The sequence below is a fragment of the Physeter macrocephalus genome, chromosome 4, assembly GCF_002837175.3.
Source record: "Physeter macrocephalus isolate SW-GA chromosome 4, ASM283717v5, whole genome shotgun sequence".
In the NCBI taxonomy this organism is placed as follows: Eukaryota; Metazoa; Chordata; class Mammalia; order Artiodactyla; family Physeteridae; genus Physeter; species Physeter macrocephalus.
Window position 1 is genome coordinate 102,423,378 of NC_041217.1, and position 24,643 is coordinate 102,448,020.

At 37.3% G+C, this 24,643-nt stretch overlaps 1 protein-coding gene across 10 annotated transcripts in view; it reads left to right on the top strand.

Moving 5' to 3' along the window:
- The window catches only part of EVI5 (ecotropic viral integration site 5), a 224,315-nt gene that overhangs the window by 42,930 nt on the left and 156,742 nt on the right, over window positions 1–24,643 (top strand). For all 10 annotated transcript variants that reach the window (XR_008617203.1, XM_024119714.1, XM_024119715.2 and 7 more), the window contains one exon: window positions 13,672–13,901. Coding sequence is in view for 9 of the 10 variants with exons in the window: in XM_024119714.1 (XP_023975482.1) it covers window positions 13,753–13,901 (149 nt within the window). In the remaining variant the exon portion in view is untranslated. The remainder of the gene's footprint in view (window positions 1–13,671; window positions 13,902–24,643) is intronic.

Below are 24,643 nucleotides of genomic sequence, written 5' to 3' on the forward strand. Positions count from 1 at the left end.
TCTGAATTCTTTTTCAGGTAGACTGCCTGTTTCCTCTTCATTTGTTTGGTCTGGTCGGTTTTTACCTTGCTCCTTCATCTGCTGTGTATTTCTCTGTCTTCTCATTTTGCTTAACTTACTGTGTTTGGGGTCTCCTTTTCGCAGGCTTCAGGTTCGTAGTTCCCGTTGTTTCTGGTGTCTGCTTCCAATGGATAAGTTTGGTTCAGTGGGTTGTGTAGGCTTCCGGGTGGGGGTGACTGGTGCCTGTATTCTTCTGGATGAGGCTGGATCTTGTCTTTCTGGTGGGCAGGATCGTGTCTGGTCGTGTGTTTGGGGTGTCTGTGACCTTATTATGATTTTAGGCAGCCATTCTGCTAATGGGTGAGGTTGTGTTCCTTTCTTGCTAGTTGTTTGGCATGGGGTGTCCAGCACTGGAGCTTGCTGCTTGTTGAGTGGAGCTGGGTCTGAGTGTTGAGATGGAGATCTTTTGCCATTTGATATTACATGGGGCCAGGAGGTCTCTGGTGGACCAATGTCCTGAACTCGGCTCGGCTCTCCCACCTCAGAGGCTCAGGACTGACACCCGGCCAGAGCACCAACACCCTGTCAGCCACACGGCTCAGAAAAAGAGGGAGAAAAAGAAAGAAAGAGAGAGAGAGAGAGAGGGAGGGAGGGAGGGGGCAAGGAAGGAAGGGAGGAAGGGAGGAAGGAAGGAAGGGGAAATAAATAATATAAGTTATTAAAATGGAAAAAATTATTAAAATAAAAAAATTAAAAAGTAATTAAAAAAAGAGAGAAAGAAGAGAGCTACCAAACCAAAAAAGAAATCCACCAGTGATAAGAAGCGCTAAAATCTATACTGAAAAAACAAAAACAAAAAACGATAGTCAGAACCCTAGGACAAATGGCAAAAGCAAAGCTATACAGACAAAGTCACACAAAGAAGCATACACATAACACACTCACAAAAAGTGAAAAAGGAAAAAAAGTATACATATATATTTTATTATTTTTATTTATTTATTTATTTTTTGTGGTATGCGGGCCTCCCTCTGTTGTGGCCTCTCCCGTTGCGGAGCACAGGCTTCGGACGCGCAGGCCCAGCAGCCATGGCTCACGGGCCCAGCCGCTCCGCGGCACGTGGGACCCTCCCAGACTGGGGCGCGAACCCGGTTCCCCTGCATCGGCAGGCGGACGTGCAACCACTGCGCCACCAGGCAAGCCCCTATATTTTAAAAAAGGAAGAGAGCAACCAAATCAGTAAACAAATATACCAATGATAATAAGCTCTAAATACTAAACTAAAATAAACCTAAAACCAGAAACAAATTAGATTCAGAAAGGAAACTGCAAGCCTACAGTTGCTCCCAAAGTTCACTGCCTTAATTTTGGATGATTCATTGTCTATTCAGGTATTCCACAGATGCAGGGTACATCAAGTTGACTGTGGAGATTTAATCCACTTCTCCTGAGGTTGCTGGGAGAAATTTCCCTTTCTCTTCTTTGTTTGCACAGCTCCTGGGGTTCATCTTTGGATTTGGCCTTGCCTCTGCCTGTAGGTTGCCTGATGGCATCTGTTCCCCGCCCAGATAGGATGGGGTTAAAGGAGCAGGTGATTAGGGGGCCTCACTCACTCAGGCCCGGGGGAGGGAGGGGTACCGAATGCAGGGCTATTCTGTGGCGGCCTCTCGGCAGAGGCCAGCATGACGTTGCAACAGCCTGAGGCACGCCGTGTATTCTCCTGGGGAAGTTGTCCCTGGATCACGGGACCCTGGCAGTGGCAGGCTGCACCCGCTCCCTGGAGGGGAGGTGTGGATAGTGACCTGTGCTTGCACACAGGCTTCCTGGTGGCTGCAGCAGACCAAGAAGCAGATGGGTCTTATGCCCGTCTCTGGTGTCCACGCTGATATCTGTGGCTCGCGCCCGTCTCTGGAGCTCGTTTAGGCAGTGCTCTGGATTCCCTCTCCTCGCGCACCCTGAAGCAATGGTCTTTTGCCTCTTAGGCAGGTCCAGACTTTTTCCCGGACTCCCTCCTGGCTAGCTGTGGTGTGCTAACCCCCTTCAGGCTGTCTTCACGCAGCCAACCCCAGTTCTCTCACTGGGATCTGACCTCTGAAGCCCGAGCCTCAGCTCCCAGCTCCCACCTGCCCCGGCGGGTGAGCAGACAAGCCTCTCAGGCTGGTGAGTGCTGGTCCGCAGTGATCCTCTGTGCAGGAATCTCTCCACTTTGTCCTTTGCACCCCTCTTGCTGCGCTCTCCTCCTTGGCTCCGAAGCTTCCCCCTTGCCCACCCCCTGTCTCCGCCAGTGAAGGGGCTTCCTAGTGTGTGGAAACTTTTCCTCCTTCGCAGCTCCCTCCCCGAGGTGCAGGTCCCATCTCTATTCTTTTGTCTCTGTTTTTCCTTTTTTCTTTTGCCCTACCTAGGTATGTGGGGAGTTTCTTGACTTTTGGGAAGTCTGAGGTCTTCTGCCAGCATTCACTAGGTGTTCTATAGGAGTTGTTCCACATGTAGCTGTAGTTTTGATGTATTGTGGGGAGAAAGGTGATCTCCATGTCTTACTCCTCCGCCATCTTGAAGGCGTCCCCCAACTCAACTATTTAACAAAAAATTTTTGTTTTATTTTTTGGTTGTGCTGTGTGGTATGTAGGATCTTAGTTCACAGACCAGGGATCGAACCTGTGCCCCCTGCATTGGACGCACGGAGTCTTAACCTCTGGCCCGCCACGGAAGTCCCTATTTGTAGACTTTTTGATGATGTATGTTATTGTGGTTTTGAGTTGCATGTCTAATAATTAGCGATGCTGAGCATCTTTTCATGTGCCTGTTAGCCATCTGTATGACTTCTTTGGAGAAATGTCTAATCAGATCTTCTGCCCATTTTTTGATTGGGTTTGGTTTTTTTTTTCGACTTTGAGTTGTATGAGCTATTTGTGTATTTTGGATATTAACCTCTTGTCGTTCACATCATTTGCAAATATTTTCTCCCATTCCATAGGTGTTCTTTTTGTTTGGTCAGTGGTTTCCTTTGCTGTGCAAAAGCTTCTAAGTTTAATCAAGTTACATTTGTTTATTTTTGCTTTTATTTCTTTTGTCTTAGGAGAGTGCCACAAGAAAATACTGCTACAATTTATGTCAAAGAGTGTTTCTTCTAGGAGTTTTACGGTTTCAGGTCTTATATTTGAGTTTATTTTTGTGTATGGTATGAAGGAATATTCTAATCTCATTGTTTGACATGTGGCTGTCCAGTTTTCCCAGGATCACTGTTGAAGAAACTGTCTTTTCTCCATGGTATATTCTTGCCTCCTTTGTCATAGTTTAATTGACCATAGGTGCATGGGTTTATTTCTGGGCTCTCTATTCTATTCCATTGATCTATGTATCTGTTTTTGTGCCAGTACCATTCTGTTTTGATTACTGTACACATAGCTTTGTTCTTAAGTCATCAAGAGGATTCATGAAAAGTAAAGAGTAGTCTCTTTGACCTATTATACTCTTTTTGGTGATAATATGAATATATATGAAATATTCTTTTTATTTTGTAAGGAGCTAAGAGGCAGTACATCTAAAAGGTTAACAATATAACAATATAAGGACAATATGACATGTATACCATAGGGTTGGAGGTTAAATTAGGTGATATCATCAAGTATCTGAGTATAAGCAGTCAGTAAATATTAACTGGTATTACTTTACTAATGAATATCAAAATATTCAATACAGTCGTTCTCAGTATCTGCAGGGTATTGATTCCAGGACCCCTGTGGACACCAAAATTCTGGGATACTCAGTGGCGCAGTATTTGCATATAACTTATGCACATCTCTGAATACTTTCAATCATATATAGATTATTTATAATACCTAATAAAATGTAAATTCTGTGTACATAGTTGCCAGTGAGGGGCGAATTCAAGTTTTGCTGTTTGGAACTTTCTGGAATTTTTTTTCCCCTCAATATTTTCTATCCATGGTTGGTTGAATTGGTGGATGTGGGACCACCATTTACAGAGGACTGACTATATAGACGAAATGTACCATAGAAATGAAGGGAAAGGTGAGAACACGAAGTTACAAACGCCTTAAAGAATGAATACTCTTTGGAAACAGCATTTCTCAGAATATGTTTTGCAGATAATGGTGAAAAAAGGATTTACGGGCAGTTAAGTTTGGAAAGTACATTCCTCTGTCTTCTATAGTTATGTCTCTGAGAAGTTCTATAAAAAAAAAAATTCACCTAATCTACAGGACTTCAGCTTTTAGCAGTACGGTTCACTACATAGCTTGGAAAAACTCTTCCTATATAAAGCATCTAGAAATGCAAACATCTTTTTAAGTGCAAAATTGTATTTCTAGGAAGGTAAGGGAAATAACCCAGGCAAAAACAGCCGGAAACTGGAAACCAGATGGCCTTCAAACCCACCCATGTATTGTACGAATTATTTATTTACTTTTTTGAATAATCTATAGAAAGCTGGAGTAGCTGTATTAATTTCAGACAAAGCAGACTTGAGAAGGAAAATTTTCAGACATTATATATTGATGAAGGGGTCAAGTCTCCTAAAAGACATAGTTTATGAGGCAAAAACTGATAGAACTTCAAGGAGAACTAGGTACATTCACTGTTATGGTTGGAGACTTCAGCACCTGTCTTTCAGTAATTTATAGGTACAGCAGAGGCAGAAAATCAGTAAGGATATAGCTGAATAGTACCATCAGTCAAGTGTATTTAATGATGTTTATCTGACAACCACTGAATATACATTCTTTTCAGGCTCACATGTAACAGTCTTCAAGATGCACTATATTCTGGGTCCTAAAACATACCTGAACATGTGGTCTTAGACCACAATGGAATTAAGTTAGAAATAACAGAAAGATAGTTGGAAAATCTGAAAATATTTGGAGATTAAACAACACACTTTTAAATAACACATGGATCAAAAAAAAAGTCCAAAGAAAAATTTTAAATATTTTCAAATAAAGGAAAATGAAAAGCAGCAAAAGCAGTGCTTAGAGATTAGTTTAGAGCATTGAATGTATATGTTAGAAAAGAAGAAAGATATAAAATGAGTTTCTAAGCTTCCAGCTTAGAGCACCAGAGAAAAAGAGCAATATAAGCCTTAAGCAAGTGGAAGAAAGAAATAAAAATTAGAGCATAAATAAATAAAACCAAAAACAGGAAGACAATAACAGAAAATCAACAAAATTAAAAGCTGGTTCTTTGAAAAGATTGATAGACCTCTAGCCAGTCTAACAAAGACCAAAAGAGAGAAAGACACAGATTACTAATATAAGGAATGAAAAATGTAAATTTCTTTTTTTCATTTAATCGTGATAAAATGCACCATTGACCCTTGAATAACACAGGAGTTAAGGGCACCGAACCTCCCACAGTTGAAAATTCACGTATGACTTTACAGCTGGAACTCTGTATTCATGGCTCTGCATCCTCAGATTCATCTGCAGATCTTGTAGTACTGTAGTACATATTTATTGCAAAAAATCTGTGTGTAAGTGGACCCATGCAGTTCAAATCCATGTTGTTCAAGGATCAACTGTACATAACAAAAAATTTACCATTTTAAGCATTTTAAAAAAATAAATTTATTTATTTTATTTATTTATTTTTGGCTGTGTTGGGTCTTTGTTGCTGCACGCGGGTTTTCTCTGGTTGTGGCGAGCAGGGGCTACTCTTCATTGTGGTGCGTGGGCTTCTTTTGTTGTGGAGCACCAACTCTAGGCGCACAGACTTAAGTAGTTGTGGCACTTGGGGTCAGTAGTTGTGGCTCACAGGCTCTAGAGCACAGGCTCAGTAGTTGTGGCGCATGGGCTTAGTTGCTCTGCAGCATGTGGGATCTCCCTGGGGCAGGGTTCGAACCCGTGACCCCTGCATTGGCAGGCGGATTCTTAACCACTGCGCCACCAGGGAAGTTCCACATTTTAAGCATTTTTAGGTGCACAGCTCAGTGGCATTAAGTACATTCACAGTGTTGTACAACCATCATCACTCCATCTCCAGAGTACCTGTTAAACTCCCCATACCCCACTTCCCAGGCAGCCAATCTACTTTCTGCCTCTATGAATTTGACTACTCTCGGTACCTCATATAAGTGGAATCATAGAATATTTGTCGTTTTGTGACTGGCTTATTTCACTTAAAATAATGCCTTTAGGGTTCAGTCATGTAGCATATGTCAGAATTTTCTTCCTTTTTAAGGCCAAATAATATTCCATTGCACATAACAATGTGTATATAGTACTTTTTTTTTCTTTTTTGGATTTTATTTATTTATTTATTTTTGGCTGTGTTGGGTCTTCATTGCTGCATGCAGGCTTTCCCCAGTTGCTGTGAGCCAGGGCTACTCTTCGTGGTGGTGTGCGGGCTTCAGTAGTTGTGGCACACAGGCTCAGTAGTTGTGGCTCGTTGGCTCTAGAGCGCAGGCTCAGTAGTGGCGCATGGGCTTAGTTGCTCCGTGCCATGTGGGATCTTCCCGGACCAGGGCTCGAACCTGTGTCCCCTGCATTGGCAGGTGGATTCTTAACCACTGTGCCACCAGGGAAGTCCCTATAGTACATTTAAAAAATCTATTTATCCATTGATGAACACTTGAGTTGCTTCTGCCATTTGGATGTTGTGAATAATGCTGCTACGAACTTGGATATACAAATATCCCTGCTTTTAATCCTTTTGGGTACATACCCAGAAGTGGAATTGCTGGATTATATGGTAATCCTATGTTCAGTTTTTTGAGGAACCATCATATTTGTTTCCACAGCAGCTGCACCTTCTTACCACTTTACATTCCTATCAGCAATGCCAATACTTGTTATTTTACGTTTTTATTTTTTTAATTTTAATTTTTATAATAGCTGTCCTATTCTTTTTCAAATTCCTTTTCCATTTAGGTTAATACAGAGTATTGAGCAGAGTTCCCTGTGCTGTACAGTGAGTCCTTGTTGGTTATCTATTTTAAATATAGCAGTGTGTACATGAATAGATACATGTATATGTAATCATGTGTAAGTAAATCACTCTGCTGTACAACTGAAACTAACATGACATTGTTAATCAACTATACTCCAGTATAAAATAAAAATGAAAAAAAACAGCTATCCTAATGTGTGTGAAGTGGTATCTTATTGTGGCTTTGGTTTGCATTCCCTAATTAGTGATGTTGAGCATCTTTTCATATGCCTATTATGCTTATTGGCCATTTGTATATCTTTGGAGAAATGTCCTTTGCCCATTTTTTATTGGATTGTTTGAGTTATTTATTTTAGGAGTTCCTTATCTATTCTGAATCTATGTGAATATATACATATATATGTATATGTAGATATACATATATATATACACACATATACATATTCACATATACATATATATATGTATTTGGCATGACCAAAAAAAAAAAGAGTTAATACTAATTGTGAAAAGTCCTAAAAAAATATGCTAAATTGTTGAATCAGCCTTTATTTAATTTCTTTTTTCTTTTTTTTTTTGCCCACACCACATGGCATGTGAGATCTTAGTTCTCTGACCAGGGATCGAACCCATGTTCGCTGAATTGGCAGCGCGGAATCTTAACCACTGGACTGCCAGGGAAGCCCCAGCCTTGATACTATAAAACAAAGTAACCGCAAAATGATAGGAAAAAAAAAAAAGAGTCTAGTTATCTGAATTGTATCAATTTTTTTCTTTGTTTCATAAAATCAACTGAAGTTAGCGTGTTTGAAGGCATTTTTGGAAAGTAAGGTTTGTTACATAGTAAAATCCTGACCAATTTACTGGAACCTCCAGCCTTCAGGAATCAGTCTGAATCAAGAAGTCTCAAGAATAAAGGTCACAGTGATAGAAATGGGATTATTTTGCAGCTCCTAATTCTCTAAGATGGTCCTCAACCTTCTGTAATCTGGTTTCTGCTTCCTTCACTGTGGAATGGATTAATTGAGGTCATTAGTGACTACATCTCTTGTCAACTTTTGGTCTAATTCACTTTTTTTCTTTTTTTTAAACATTGAATTGTACACTTTATTTTGTTGTCGTTGTTTTAACATTTATTTATTTATTTATTTAGGGTAGCACCAGGTCTTAGTTGCGGCATTGCAGGATCTTCGTTGCAGCATGCAGGCTCATAGTTGCAGCACTCACGTTTCTTAGTTGCAGCATGCTGACTCTTAATTGCAGCATGCTGACTCTTAATTGCAGCATGCTAACTCTCAGTTTGGGGTATGCATGCAGGATCTAGTTCCCCAACCAGGGATCAAACCTGAGTCCCCTGCATTGGGAGTGTGGAGTCTTACCACTGGAACACCTGGGAAGTCACGGGTCTTGTTCACTCTTGACAGTGGTTAAGAGCAGAGACTCTCAAACCAGACTGTTCCACTCTTAATAGCTTTCTAATATAAAAGTTGTGTAACCTCTCTGGGTCACCATTTAAAAAGTGTCATCTGATTCACTTTGTTGTAAAGCAGAAACTTTAACACACCATTGTAAAGCAATTATACTCCAATAAAGATGTTAAAAAAATAGATCACAAAATAGATCACAAGACAAGCTTCACAAGAAAAAAAAAAGTGTCATCACTTTTTTTTTTTTTTTTTTTTGCGTGGTACGCGGGCCTCTCACTGCTGTGGCCTTCCCATTGCGGAGCACAGGCTCCAGACGCACAGGCTCAGCAGCCATGGCTCACGGGCCTAGCCGCTCCGTGGCATGTGGGATCTTCCCGGACCAGGGCACGAACCCATGTCCCCTGCATTGGCAGGCGGACTCTCAACCACTGCGCCACCAGGGAAGCCCCAATGTATCATCACTTTTAAGATGGGGAAAGTAGTGATACCTGCTTTAGAGTATTTTAGATTTTGGATCTAAAATTGGAATCTTTAGAAACAGTCCTTTTGGGGAGTTAAGAGCATCTTTATAAGTTCTAATAAAATATAAAGTGATAAAGGAACCATGATTGTTTCTCATGGGAGATCCTATTCAAATATTATAGCAATATCTAAGGCTTTTACTAAACTTCTTATTTAATTTATTTTATTAGTATTTTATTCTTTAAGAGCAGTTTTAGGTTGACAGCAAAATTGAGTGGAAAGCACAGAGATTTCCCATCTACCCCTTACCCCTACACATGCAGACCCATCCCCCATTATCAACATTCACCACCAGAGTGGTACCTGTGTTACAATTGATGAGACTATGTTGACACATCATAATCATCCAGTCCATAGTTTATATTATAGTTCACGCTTGATGGCTTACATTCTGTGGGCTTGGACAAATGTGTAATGGCATGTATCTACCATTATTGTGTCATTCAGGGCATTTTCACTACCCTAAAAATCCTCTGTGTTCTGCTTGTTTGTCCCTTCCCTCGCCCAAATCCTGATCTTTTTACTGTCTCCATAATTTTGCCTTTTCCAGAATGTCATATAGTTGGAATTATACATTATGTAGATTTTTCAGATTGACTAAGCTCTTTTAAAATTGAGATATAATTCACGTACCATAAAATTCACTCCTTTCAAGTGTACAGTTTAGTGGCATTTAGTATAGTCACAGGGTCGTATAACTGTCACTGCAGTCCAGTCCCAGAGCATTTTCATCACTCTAGGAAGAAACTCTATACCCATTAGCAGTCATTCCCCATCCCCCCATCTCCAGTCCCTCCAATCTGCCCAACTACTTTCTGTCTCTGGGTTTGCCTATTCTGGACATTTTATGTAAATGGAATCATACGATGTATGGCCTTTTGTGTCTGATTACCAAGCCTTTTTAATAATGGTTTTAATCTTTTCAAAGTATGTTCATGTTTAAAAATAAATGCATAACACCTCTGTGAGGTAGACAGGAACTTTGTGACAACCTTTGTGACATAATTGCATTGTCAGATTTATTGTGTACTCATGACCTCAATTTACCATAGGATGAGGGAAAGAGCTTTAGAGGTGGCAGGTTAGAGATTTGGAAAGGTAGAGTTAAAGGAAAAATAGGACATGATGATATATGAAAAATAACTCAGTCCTGTGGAATTTCTAGAACCATGAGAATTAAACTTTATTAAAGTGCAACTGCAATTACATACTCCAGTTATATTTAAGAATTTTAAATTGTAAAGATGGGTTGTTGAGCCTTCAGTAGTTATAGACTGAATCTCATTTCATCAAGGTTGAAAGGATGTCAGGATTGTGCTCTGGGTTATTCCAAATTTTTTTTTTTTTTTTTTTTGCGGTATGCGGGCCTCTCACTGTTGTGGCCTCTCCCGTTGCGGAGCACAGGCTCCGGACGCGCAGGCTCAGCGGCCATGGCTTACGGGCCTAGCCGCTCCATGGCATGTGGGATCCTCCCGGACCGGGGTACGAACCTGTGTCCCCTGCATCGGCAGGCAGACTCTCAACCACTGTGCCACCAGAGAAGCCCTATTCCAGATTTTTTAAGTGGAAGCCTGTTGCTACAGTGTGCAGAAAGGGTATGATAAATTTATTTTTAAAAACAAATTAAAGCAAATAATAGGTGTTTTTTGCCTTTGCTACAGTTAGCTCGAGTAGAGAACTTTTATATAATGGAAAGGTAAAGCATTAATTCTTTCTTTAAAAATTTTTTCCCGTATTTATTTCCATATACTTCAATTTTAAGATTGAAGTATAGTTGATTTATAGTGTTTCTGGTGTATAAATCAAAGTGATCCTTTGATTCTTTTTTTTTCAGATTCTTTTCCCTTATAGGTTATTACAAGATACTGAATATAGTTCCCTGTGCTATACAGTAGGTCCTTGTTGTAAGCATTAATTTTTGAAAGTTGTAAGTATATTTGAAATTAGTCGTCAGTGTTAGTAAAGGGTAACATTTTTCTGTAAATTTTACATGTTAGGTTTTCTGTTTTACAATAAAGTGTGCTTGTGGAATGCAAATTAGTGCCATCTTCACAATTGAATTTGTAGTTGTAACTGAGTAGAGAAAATCAGTAGGATAACAAACTACAACAAGCTCTCTTGTTGTCTGCCATGGCTCTTACCATTTCCTGGTACAAAGGAAGTTCTGGCTAAATTATTGGTTACTATCTGGCCTTTTGCCCTAATGACCTGTGCTGCTGGTCTATTCATTGGCGAGGACTTTTTTTTTTGGCCTGGAAGCCTAAATGATCGTCCCCATACTTCTTTTCCTTGGTTCCTCTACTTCATCCTGCTTGTTTTTCTTGTGGGTTCTTCCCTCAACAGTAAGAGCTCCCTGATCCCTTCTATAATGCCATTCCAAGGGAAGTAAGTTCTAAAATGAAAAAGTTACTGAAAATGAAAAGAAAATGAGAGGTATCTTTAAGTTAATAAAACTCTTGCCCCTATTCACTTGTAATCAAATCTTTGTCTCAGAAGTTCTAGCCTCACATTGAGTGGCATAACTATGACCTTAGAATCCCTTTTACGTACATTGAATTTTCCTGCTGCTGGGTGAGGTGAAAGGAAGTGGGGACATGTCTGTGTTGATGAAGTGAGAAGGAAAGACTTGGACAGCCCATGAGGGGAGAGTAGTATCTGCTAAGGTAGTCTGGGTGGCATTTTTATTTGTGTATATAAGTTGGTGTTTTAATTTTTGTGTGTATAAGTTGCTATATGTAACCAAGGTTAGCTGAGAATATGTCTATCTAGAAAACAACTTTATAGTGCTTTAGTCATTTTCTATTGCATAAAATTTAAGATCTTCTCAAAGCACGTAAAAGCACTTCATAGTTTTTGTCTAAGAACTTCACAATCAAGAAGCTCTTTTTCTTTTTCTGACTTATCTTCACTCTGGGGTGAAATGAGAGTAGCATCGACATATATACACTACCAAATGTAAAATAGTTACCTAGTGGGAAGCAGCCACATAGCACAGGGAGATCAGCTCGGTGCTTTGTGATGACCTAGAGGGGTGGGATAGGGAGGCTCAAGAGGGAGGGGATATGGGGTATATGTATGCATATGACTGATTCACTTTGTTGTACAACAGAAACTAACACAGTATTGTGAAGCAGCTGTACTCCTATAAAGATCTATTAAAAAAGAAAAAGAAGCTCTTTTTGTGATAGTTTCAAAAAAGTATAATCCCTTGAAAAAAACTACTGTACCTTATTTTGTAAACTCAAATTAAGAATGTTTAGTTTTATATAGATATTCAAATATGGTTATTGTTCACATTGTTTTTCATTAGTGAAGTAATGACTGTTTGAATATTACTTATGTATATTTTGTGTTTCAAATGAATTTGCTCTAGGCATATCTGCTTAGGACTTTGGCATGATTTATGAAGAATATATAGACGTTTGTATAGTTCATTGAATCTTAGAGATGGGAGGGATTTGAAAGGCTTTTTTAGTCCTGGTTGCCCATCTAAAACAGAAACTCATCTTCAACCAACTCTTGACTTTTGACTCTTATAATTAATTTTTTTTAACATTCTTTTTCATATTCTTTTCCATTATGGTTTATCACAGGATATTAAATATAGTTCCCTGTGGTATACAGTAAGACCTTGTTGTTTATCCATTCTATATATACCAGTTTGCATCTGCTAATCCCAAACTCCCACTCCACTTCACCCCTCCCCTAACCCTGTCCCTCTTGGCAACCACCAGTCTATTCTCTATGTTCTTGAGTCTGTTTCATAGATATGTTCATTTGTGTCATATTTTAGATTCCACATATAAGTGATATCATATGGTATTTGTTTTTCTCTTTCTGACTTACTTCACTTAGTATGATAATCTGTAGTTGCATCCATGTTGCTGCAAATGGCATTATTTCATTCTTTTTATGGCTGAGTAGCATTCCATTGTATATATGTACCACATCTTCTTTATCCATTCATCTGTCAGTGGACATTTAGGTTTCCATGTTGACTCTTATAATGGATTCTTTTTTTTTAAAATTTTTATTGGAGTATGGTTGCTTTACAATGTTGTGTTATGGATTCTTAATTGTAGCTATTGGTAGAGAATGTCTCCTCTTTCTAGGCATCCCATTCTATTTCTGACTAGTTCTAACTATTTGAAAATTGTACCCTGAAACTCTCTTACTCTGTTAAGTCAGTCATTTATCATAATTTTGTTCTTCTAGAGCTAAATCCTCTTCAATAAAAATACGCTTTAGTGGTTTGAAGATACATCATGAGTCTCATTTCATCTTATTTATGCTAAGCCCAGTTTTTGTTGAATTGTTGGTCATATTATAGGATTTCCCTGTCCTCATCACCTAATGGACATGTTTTAGTTCCTCGGCTTTCAAATGTTTTTGACTGTAACCCAAATAAAGAATATATTTCATATCCCAACTCAACATACATGTAGTATGTAGTTTTAATACATATATGCAACTGAGACAGAAATTTTATAAGACAACATATCTTTACATTGACACTTTCTCCTCTTTTTCATTTTTAAAAAACGGTGGTGTTACCTATTGAATTGATTTTATCACTCCCTGATGGATTTTAGCCTGTAGTTTGGAAAACATTGTTCTAATTTGTTCCTGTCGCAGAACTGAAATAAGGAGTTTCCAAAAGCTCTGTGTTAGGACAATCATTGCTAAAACAGGTTTTACCTTTATTAACTCAAAGAGAATATTCTGATGGTGGTTATAAAGTAAAACTAACCAGGATTATTAAGTTCTTGGTAATGCATACAATACAATTGATGTATTCAACTGTTATTTTTATCCTTAGGTGGCGACAGACAAGGTTGCAGAAAAGTTGAGTTCTACTCTCTCATGGGTGAAGAACACAGTGTCACATACAGTCAGTCAGATGGCCAGTCAGGTGGCAAGTCCATCTGCTTCATTACACACTACATCCTCGTCTACCACACTGTCAACGCCAGCCCTTTCACCATCTTCCCCGTCACAGTTGAGTCCAGACGACTTAGAACTCCTGGCTAAACTGGAGGAACAAAATAGGTAAGTGAGGTTGCTTGGGTTTTCTTTCTTTTAATTATCATACAAACTCAGCCATTCATATATGTATATATGCCATAATCAAAATTTTAAATATTTGTTCAAATTAAGAATGTTTAAGGGAGTTCCCTGGTGGCCTAGTGGTTAGGATTCTGGGCTTTCACTGCTGTGGCCCGGGTTCTAGCCCTGGTCAGGGAATGAGGTCCTGCAAGCTGTGTGGTGTGGCCAAAGAAAAAAAAAATGTTTAGTTTTTGGCTCCTTGTTTATCAGAGCTACTTAACAAAAGTATTCAAGTCGTTTTTGGAGGAGGTGGTCTTAAAACTAAAGTTGGGCTAAAATTTTCTTCTACCTTGGATGGCTGTAGAGATTTGTTTTCTTAATATAGCAAATTATCTAAATTTTTCCTGAATTTTAGAAAAGATTTTTAAGGCAAATAAAACTTCCATTTTTGTTTTTTAAACTCTCTAAATAGTCCCCTTTGGTTAAGCTGTAGAATTATTTAATTTAGGATGGATATCTGATTTGTGATTTAGAGTGGGAAATCTCTTCATAAATTTATTCATGGAAGGCAAAGTATTATTTTCTTTTAATGGTGTGATATAGAATACTTGTTTACTTTGTTATTAATGTGTACTGTGGACCCTGGGTGCCCCTTCACTAATATTACTATCAGAAGTTCTTTAGGGTATCAGCTATTAAAGAGTTATTGGAAGAGCGTCCTTTTACATTCAGTCAAGATATATACCACCACTGGCTTTAAGGGTAATAAGAGAGATAATTTCTAACAGCTCTTTTGATATATAATGTACATAATAAAGTACACATGCTTAATGTGTACAATTTGATAAGTTTTGACATATGTATATACCTGTGAAATTATCAACCAAATCAAGAAAATGAACATATCTATTATCTGCCTTTCTATCCCCAGATAGCTGTTGATTTGCCTTTGGTCACTGTAGATTAGTTTGCATTTTCTACAGTTTTATAGAAATAGAATCATACAGTATGTACCCTTTTTTAATGGGTTATTTCACTAGCATAATTTTTATGTTGTAGCAGATATGAATACTTCATTCCTTTTTTTTGCTTAGAAATATTCCATTGTATGGATATATCACAGTTTACCTACTCACCTGTTGTGAAATGCTATAAACATTTGTGTACAAACCTTTGTATAGATTTATGCTTTCATTTCTCCTGGGTAGATACCTAGGAATGGAATGGCTGGTTTATATGGTAGGTGTACATTTAATTGTCAGACTGTTTTCCAAAGGGCCTATAGTTTTCCACATTCTCATCATCAGTGTATGAACATTCCAGTTCTTCTACATCCTTACCAATGCTTGGTACAGTCAGTCTTTTAATTTCAGCCATTCTAATAGGTATTTGTATCTTGTGGTTTTAATTTGCATTTCCCTAATGGTGTTGAGCATCTTTTTATGTGCTTATTTGCCGTTGATATATCATCTTTGATTAAATGCCTGTCTGAAATTTTTGCCCATTAAAAAAAATTAGGTTGTTTGCTTTCTTATTATTGTGTTTTAAGAGTTCTTTATATATTTCAGGTGCAAGTCCTTTATCCATATATATGTTTTTCAAATATTTTTTTGCAGTCTGTGGCTTATTCTCTTAGCATTATCTTTTGAAGAGCACAAGTTTTAAATTGTGATTAAGTCCAATTTGAAGTTGTTCTTTTATGGACTTTGCTTTTGATGGCTCAAGGTCACACAGGTAGACTCCTGTGTTAGAGAAGTTTTATATTTTTAAGTTTTAGATTTACTGTCATACATTTGAGTTAATTTATTTGTATGAAACAGAGCATAGATCAAAGTTCAGTTTTTGAATATGCATGTTTGTTTTTGTATTTGTTGAAAAGACTGTCCTTTCTCCACTTAATTACTTTTGCACTTTTGTCAAAAGTCTGTTGTCTGTATACGTTATATGCTTATTTCTGGATTCTTTTTCTGTTCCACTGATCTATGTGTCTACTTTAATGTTAGTATGACACTGTCTTGATTATTGTAGCTTCCTAATAAGTCTTGAAATCAGATAGTGTTAATCCTCCATCTTTGTGCTTTTGACTATTTTTGCTGTTTATCATACCCTTGTGAATTTTACATGAAGTAATTTGTACAAAAATGCTTGCTGAGATTTTAATCAGAATGCTGTTGAATTCCTAACAGTATTGCCTTCCACCCATGAACACAATATATTTCTCATTTACTTATTACTTGTGCATGGTATTGTTTTTGTAAATTTAATTTTTGATTGTTCATTGCTACCATATAGAAATACAATCATTTTTCTTTTGTCATTCGTGTATCCTGCTGCCTTGATAAATTCACTTGTTCTGGTAGGTTTTGTTGTTTTTCTAGATTCCGTTAGATTTTCTACATAGATGAGCATGTGGTCCGTGAATAAAAGCATGTTTGTATCTTCCTTTACAATATGGATGCATTTTATATCTTTTTCTTGCCTTATTGCAACTGACTAGTACCTCCAGTACAAATTTGAGTGTAAGCGATGAACAGATAGCCTTGTTTTCCTGATCTTAAGGGAAAAGCATTAAATATGAAGTTAATTGTAGGTTTCTGTAGACGACTTTTATCAGATTGAAGAAGTTCTTTTCTATTTCTCATTTGCTGAGAGTTTATAAGAAACAGAAGTTGGATTTTGTCAAATGCTTTTCCTGAAACTATTGAAATGATTACATCGTTTTCCTCTTTTAGTTTAATATGGCAAATTACATTGATTTTTAAATATTAAACCAACTTTGCATTCCTAGGATAAACCCCACTTAGTCATTATATACTGTCTTTATAAAGTATTGTTTACTGTCTTTATAAAATATTGTTGGATTTGATGTGCTAAAATTTTGTTTGGAATTTTTGCATCTATGTTCAGGAGGGAAATTGGTCTGTAGTTGTCTTCCGATGTCTTTGACCTTTATCTGTAATGTCTTGTGTCCTTGTAATATCTTTGTGATCTTTCCTCTTTTCTAATATAAGTGTTTAGTGCTGCACGTTTCTCCTAAAGCTCTGCTTTAGCAACATCCCTTTAAATTTTATGGTCCTGAGTATGGTCTGTTTTGATAAATATTTTATGTGCACTTGAGAAGATTGTGTATTTAGCTGTTGTTTGGTGGCGTATTCTATAAATGTTAATTGATTCAAATTGATTGATAGTGTTGTTCAAGTCTACTGTGTCTTTGCTGGTTTTATGTTTACTTGTCGTATCAGATATTGATGTCAGATGTTGAGAGAGGAGTATTGAAACCTCCAACTATAATTGTGGATTTATTTCTCTTTAAATTTTATCAGTCTTTGTTTCATGTAATTTGAAGTTTTATTATTGTGTATATAAACATTCAGAATTGTATGTCCTGTTGTGAAATGCACTCATTATCCCTAGTAATATTGTTTGCTTAGAAATCTACTTTATCTCTTCTAGTCACTGTAGCTTTCTTTTGAATAATGTTAAAATTTTATATATTTTTCCATCCTTTACTTTTATTCTATTTTTTTCTTTATCATTAAAGTTTGTCAGTTAGCATATAGTGGCTCTTGCTTTTTAAAATACAATCTGACTATCTTTGCCTTTTAATTATGGTAATTAGATCACTTTAAAAAAATTATGACAAAATTATTTCTTGCTCACATTAACATTCATCTCAAACTGCAGGCTGAGTACATTTTTGCTGCACACTTCTTCATTTCTGGACCAGTGACCAGCCCCTATGCAGGATAAACCAGACTCATGGCAAATAGTGGAAATATATCTTAAAACATCTGCTAGAGAGTGATACACATAACTTCAACTCACATTTTATTGGCCACAGCAGATCACATACTCACACTCCTTATAGAGTGAAGTGGGGATTAGAATCTTCTTGCTGGATCTTAGAAAATATATGCTTATTATTATTTCAGCACCTTTTCCAGTATTTTTATTGTAATGTTATTGTGCTCTTAATTATTCACATACCATAAAATCCATCCCTTTAAAGTGTACAATTTAGTGGTATTTTTAGTACACTCACAAAGTTGTGCAAACATTACCACTATCCAATTTCAGAACATTTTTATGACTCCCAAAAGAAACTTTGTACCCATTAGTCTCCCCTTTCCTCCCTCCTTCCAGCTGCTGGTAACCACTAATCTATTTTCTGTCTCCATGGATTTGCCTATTCTGGACATTTCATTGGTAGTCTTTTGTGACTAGCTTCTTTTAGTTAACATAGTATTTTCTAGGTTTTGAGGAAAATAGATCATTTACATTTAATGTAATTCTTGATATGGTTATGTTTATATTTGTCATTTTGTTTTACTGTTCTTTATCTTTTTTTTTTTTTTTTTTGCGGTACGCAGGCCTCTCACTGTTGTGGCCTCTCCCGCTGCGGAGCACAGGCTCCGGACACGCAGGCTCAGTGGCCATGGCTCACGGGCCTAGTCACTCCGCGGCATGTGGGATCTTCCCGGACCGGGGCACGAACCCGTGTCCCCTGCATCGGCAGGTGGACTCTCAACCACTGTGCCACCAGGGAAGCCCTGTTCTTTTAATTTTTCTGCCTTTTGACTGAATGAAATGTTGTTTATGATTCTCTTTTATCTTTTGTTGATTTATTGACTATAACTCTTTGTTATTTTGCTGGTTGCTTTAGGGTTCATAGTATACATCCTTAATTAACTTAGCACAATATGCTTTCAAGAGATCTCATACCATTTCACACATAGTGTAAGAATTTAGAATAGTATGTTTCCATTTCTCCTCTCCAATCCTTTGTGCTAGTTTTATCATGCATTTTGCTTTTGTGTATGTTATAAACCCCATACTACATTATTATTTTTGCTTCAGTAGTCAATTATCTTTTAAATGAGATTGAAATAATATGAAAAAAATCTTATATTTGCCTACATAGCTTCCATTTCTGGTGCTCTTTGGTTCTTTTTTAGCTCCAGATTTCCAACTGATAGAATTTTCCTTCTGTCTGGAGGACTTGCTTTTATATTTCATGTAGTGTGGGTTACTCCTGTATGTCTGAGTCTTCATTTTGCCTTTGATTTTTAAAAATATATTTTCTGAAGTATAGGACTCTAGGTTGACAGGGCTTTTTGTTTGTTTTTTTTGTTTGTTTTCCTTCAGTACTGTAATGATGTGTCATTGACTTCACTTTTGTATTGTTTACATCAGGAAATCTGATGCAATCCTTATCTTTGTTCCTGTGTATATAATGTGCCATTTCCCCTCTCTGTCTCCTTTTAGATTTTTTCTTTATCCCTGGTTTTGTTTATTAATTTATTAATTAATTTATTTATTTTTGGCTGCGTTGGGTCTTCATTGCTGCGTGCGGGCTTTCTCTAGTTGTGGCAAGCGGCGGCTACTCTTTGTTGCGGTGCATGGGCTTCTCACTGCGGTGGCTTCTCTTGTTTCAGAGCGTGGGCTCTAGACTCCTGGGCTTCAGTAGTTGCGGCATGCAGGCTCAGTAGTTGTGGCTTGCAGGCTCTAGAGCGCAGGCTCAGTAGTTGTGGTGCACGGGCTTAGTTCCTCCATGGCATGTGGGATCTTCCTGGACCAGGGCTCGGACCCGTGTCCCCTGCATTGGCAGGTGGACTCTTAATCACTGAGCCACACAGAGAAGTCCTTTATCCCTGGTTTTAAGCAGTGATTCTGAGGTGCCTTATTGTAGTTTTCTGCATGTTTCTTACTTTTGGGTTTTGTTGAACTTCTTGTAGACTTAATAATTTTCCTCAAATTTGGAAACTTTTTAACCATTTTATTCTTCAAATTTTTTTGTTTCTTTCTCTCCTCCTCCTCAGTGACTCTAATTACACAAATATTAGGCCACTCGAAGTTGTTCCACAGCTCACTGATATCGTGTTCACTTTCTGGAAAATTTTTATTGCTTTGTATTCAAGTTCTCTATATTGTGATCTGCCATGTCTAATTTGCCATCAGTCCTATCCAGTGTGTTTTTCCATCTCACATTGTTCATCTCTAGAAGGTGGAGCTGAGTGTTGTTTTTATGTCTCTACTTAAGTTTTGAACGTACAGAAATATAGTCTTAATAACTTTTAATGGCCTTGTCTGGTAGTTCTAACATTTCTATCAATACCAGTTTGCTTTTGATTAATTGCTTTTTCTTCTCATTGGTTATATTTTTCTGCTTCTTTGCATGCCTGATAATATTTGATTGGATGTCTCACATTGTGAATTTTACCTCACTTGGTTTGGCTGTTTTCCTATAAATATTCTTGAGCTTTGTTCAAGAATGCAGTTAAGTTACTTAGAAAGAATTTGCTCTGGAGTAGTGCACAGCCTAGTGCTATTATTCCCTCCTACTGAGGCATGACCCTTTTGTGTACTTTACCCAATATGCCTTGAAACAGGTTTTCCAGTCTGGCTGGTGGGGACAGATACTATTCCTGGCCCTGTGTGAATGGTGGCCTCTGTTAAATCTAATCTTTTCTGGTGGTTTTTTTTCTCTAGCTTTGGGTAGTTTCTTTACATACATGTGCTGATCAGTTCCCAGCTGAATACTTAATGGGTATCCTCTGTCAATCTCTGCAGATCTTGTTTGTGTACTTCTTACCTCTCTGATACTCTGTTCCTTGGACTCTAGCCACTTTGGTCTCCTCATGCTCTCAGCTCTGTCTACTCAATTTAGAAAGTTCACTAGGTTCTGTTGAATTTTTCCTACGCGTGCCAGAATCTGGAAACTCTCTCATGGCAGGTAAGATGGCAATCATAGGTCTTACTTCACTTATCTCCCGAGTTTCAGAAATTGCTGTCCATTGTTGCCTGTTGGCCAAAGTCTTATATATTCTGAATATTAACTCTGCTCAGCTTTTTTTTTTTTTTTTTTTTGCTGTACGCAGGCCTCTCACTGTTGTGGCCTCTCCCGTTGCGGAGCACAGGCTCCGGACGCGCAGGCTCAGCGACCATGGCTCACAGGCCCAGCCGCTCCGCGGCATGTGGGATCTTCCCGGACCGAGGCACGAACCCGTGTCCCCTGCATCGGCAGGCGGACTCTCAACCACTGCGCCACCAGGGAAGCCCCTCTGCTCAGCTTTAAAAAAAATTTATTGCTGAGGTAGTTGTTGAAATTTTTGCTTTCAAATGACCTGTCCTCAGGTTTGGTCCCTTTCTGTTGATATGGAGACAGAAAATAGAGACGTGAAAGAAATTACCTGGAAATAGAATTTACAAGCTAGAGATTTTAAACCTGGCCCAAATGAACAACTAGAAGAAGACCTAATGTTAGCCCATTCAAACCTGGCAATAGAAATTGTCCCCTTCTGATTATTGTTTCCTAGAAAGTGCTTTTAAAGGGTTTTCTTTGGCTGTCAGCATTTGATGGGTAAGATAGAAAGATTGGTGTGCCACATGATGATAACTTTATGTGGGTTTTATGTGTGTATTGGTATTAACTTTGTGCCCCTTTGCTTATTACATTTGAAAGATTTAGAGCAAAGTCTTTTGGTTGAAGTTTTAGGAGGAGGTAGTTTTCTAGCATAATATGTAGATTGGCAAAATTTCTTGGATAAGATGAATTTGGAAGAGGCTCATGAAAGAGCAAAGTGGAGTGTTGGGTTGTGTGAAGGCACTTATGAGCAAATAGATGCTCACAGAAAACAAAGTGGTGGGGACTGTTAAAGAGAACAAAAGGAGGTGTATGGTGTGGAAAACTTAGTGGAATATAAAACTAGGGCAGGACTGGCAAAGTAAAACACTTATAGATAGTGCTAAACGATGTAAAGAATTTATAAGTTTTGAATTGGTTCTTACATGAAAAAGTAGTTCGCACAAAAGATAACTTTGGCCCTGAGTTTGTAAGTGACCAAAGTTGAATTTATTTTTATGTTTATGATCAATAATTACTGTATAACTAAAATATAGAAAACACCATATAAAAATTGTTGCAAGTGGTGTGTGTATAGATGAACTTTTTCTCAAGTAATTCAAAATTTATTCCAGAATACTAGATGTGCTTGGCATATGTGTTAACAATTAAATAATAATTGTTAGAACTGTTTAAAGATGTCTAGAAAAGAGATTTTGACAAGTAAGACTTTGAAGAAGTAAAAGAAGCGGAAGGTTTTCACCCTTTGTTCTTGTGTGGAATTACTCAAAACTTTGTAGTTTTTTGAGTTCACATTTTGAGTCTCTCACTCTTTTTAAAAAAATCATTAAAACCCAGAATCCATGGGAAGGATTTATGTGTAGAGAATGGGTAAATGTAGCAATATTTTGTTTTGCCTTAGGAGAACAATCCTGGTGGAAAAACACATCTTTCTGACTTTAATAAAAAATAAAATGACAAACACTAAGATCTAGCTCACCTTCCCCTGTTCTGCCCTAGTACCCCACCAACGTATTAAGTCCAAAAAAAAAATTGCAAGAATAATAAAATAAACTTTCTCTGACCACTTTATAAATATGCAAGTTATGTGTCTAAAGTAAAAATTGAGACACAACTGTTACTTCTAACAGGGAAGATGCTTTTATTTAGGATTTTTTCTTCTCTTTTGCAAATGTAGATGAATCTCTTGTGTTGTTTAACCGTCTTTGATTAAGAAAGTATAAAATACTTTGGCAGTATTTTAGAAAATTAAAATTGAAGAAACATGAAAATACCAAATTATATAAAGAAACTTTTTCCTTCTCATAGTTTTACTGCAGTTATCACTTTTTAAAAATCATCTGGCAACCCCAGGAAGATGTGAAGAAATGGTTCAATACAATGTCAAAGATCTGTTTGATGAAAGTTAATTATTGATAACCTTGAAGTTGAAATAGGACAGCTATTTTTTTTTCTGTGTTAAGTGTGTTTTTCATTTAAAAATACAAAGGCTTTAGCTGAGATGAATTTAAGAAGGTAAGGTTCAAGTGTAATAGCAATGCATTTTAATTAAGGAGGGGAATAGTGTTAATTTAAATTTTAAACGGGCTATTATTTGTGTGGTTTAAAGTTTGGCATTGCACCCATGTTTGTTTCCTTTTGCATTCTGTTATTTAGAATCAGATTTTACTTTTTAGCAGATTTTGGGGGGTAAAATATGAGGATGAGGAAATGGTTCTTCTAAACTAAAGTAAATGTATTTTATTTATTTTTTAAAATATGGTAAGCAGGAATCTTTGAAACCTTAATTTATATATCTTTGTATCCTACCAACATCTAAGTCTACACTGTCCAATATGGAAGCCATTAGCCATATGTGACAGTTGAGCTCCTGAAATGTTGCTGGTCTATATTGTGATGGGCTGTAAGAGTAAAATATACTCTAGATTTTGAAGAGCTGATTTGGGGGGGGAAAAAAAATCTCATTAATTAAAAAAATGTTGATTACATACTAAAAATATGTAATATTTTGACTATATTTGATAAAATAAATTATTAAAATCAATTGCAACTATTTCTTTATACTTTAAATTTGGCTATTAGAATATTTAAAATTATGTAGGGGCTTGCATTATATTTCTGTTGGACAGTGCTGATCTAGGTGATCTAACTTTTATGTTTATAATTTTACCACCACAGCATTACCTCAGTTTTTGTAAGGATACTCTCTATAACACAGCCATGAACATTTTAAGGAAGTAGTAAAAAGCTTCTGAACAAAACATGTATTTTCAAGTATTTGCGTTAAAAATTCATGTATTTTTAATCATAGGAGAAGCCTTTAGAACTTCACTTGAACTCTTTATTCTTTTTCTTTTTATAGGATTGTTTTAAATTTTTAATTGGTTGTCTGATTTCCTGAGGAATTTGATGATATGATTAATTAAAAGAATTTATTATACTATTTCTGTTGCAACTAGCTTAGCTTCAGTCTGCAATGTCAATGCTTTCTGTCTGGAGTGTCTGTGTAAAGCAATCAGTAAACCATCAGTTTCTTTTTTTTGTTTTTTTAACATCTTTATTGGATTATAATTGCTTTACAATGGTGTGTTAGTTTCTGCTTTATAACAAAGTGAATCAGCTATACATATACATATATCCCCATATCTCCTCCCTCTTGGGTCTCTATCCACCCCTCTAGGTGGTCACAAAGCACTGAGCTGATCTTCCTGTGCTATGCGGCTGCTTCCCACTAGCTAGCTATTTTATATTTGGTAGTATATATAAGTCCATGCCACTCTCTCACTTGGTCACAGCTTACCCTTCCCCCTCCCCATGTCAAGTCCATTCTCTACGTCTGCATCTTTATTCCTGTCCTGCTCCTAGGCTCTTCAGAACCAGGTTTTTTTTTTTAGATTCCATATATATGTGTTAGCATATGGAATTTATTTTTCTCTTTCTGACTTACTTCACTCTGTATGACAGTCTCTAGGTCCATCCACCTCACTAAAAATAACTCAGTTTCGTTTCTTTTTATGGCTGAGTAATATTCGAACAGCCAGAGCAATCTTGAGAAAGAAGAACAGAGCTGGAGGAATCAGCCTCCCAGACTTCAGACCATACTACAAAGCTGCAGTTAAGACAGTATGGTACTGGCACCAAAACAGAAATATAGATCAATGGAACAGGATAGAAAGCCCAGAGATAAACCCGTGCACATATGGTCACCTTATTTTTGGTAAAGGAGGCAAGAATATACAATGGAGAAAAGACAGCCTCTTCAATAAGTGGTGCTGGCAAAACTGGACAGCTACATGTAAAAGAATGAAATTAAAACACTCCCTAACACCATATACAAAAATAAACTCAAAATGAATTAAAGACCTAAATGTAAGGCCAGACA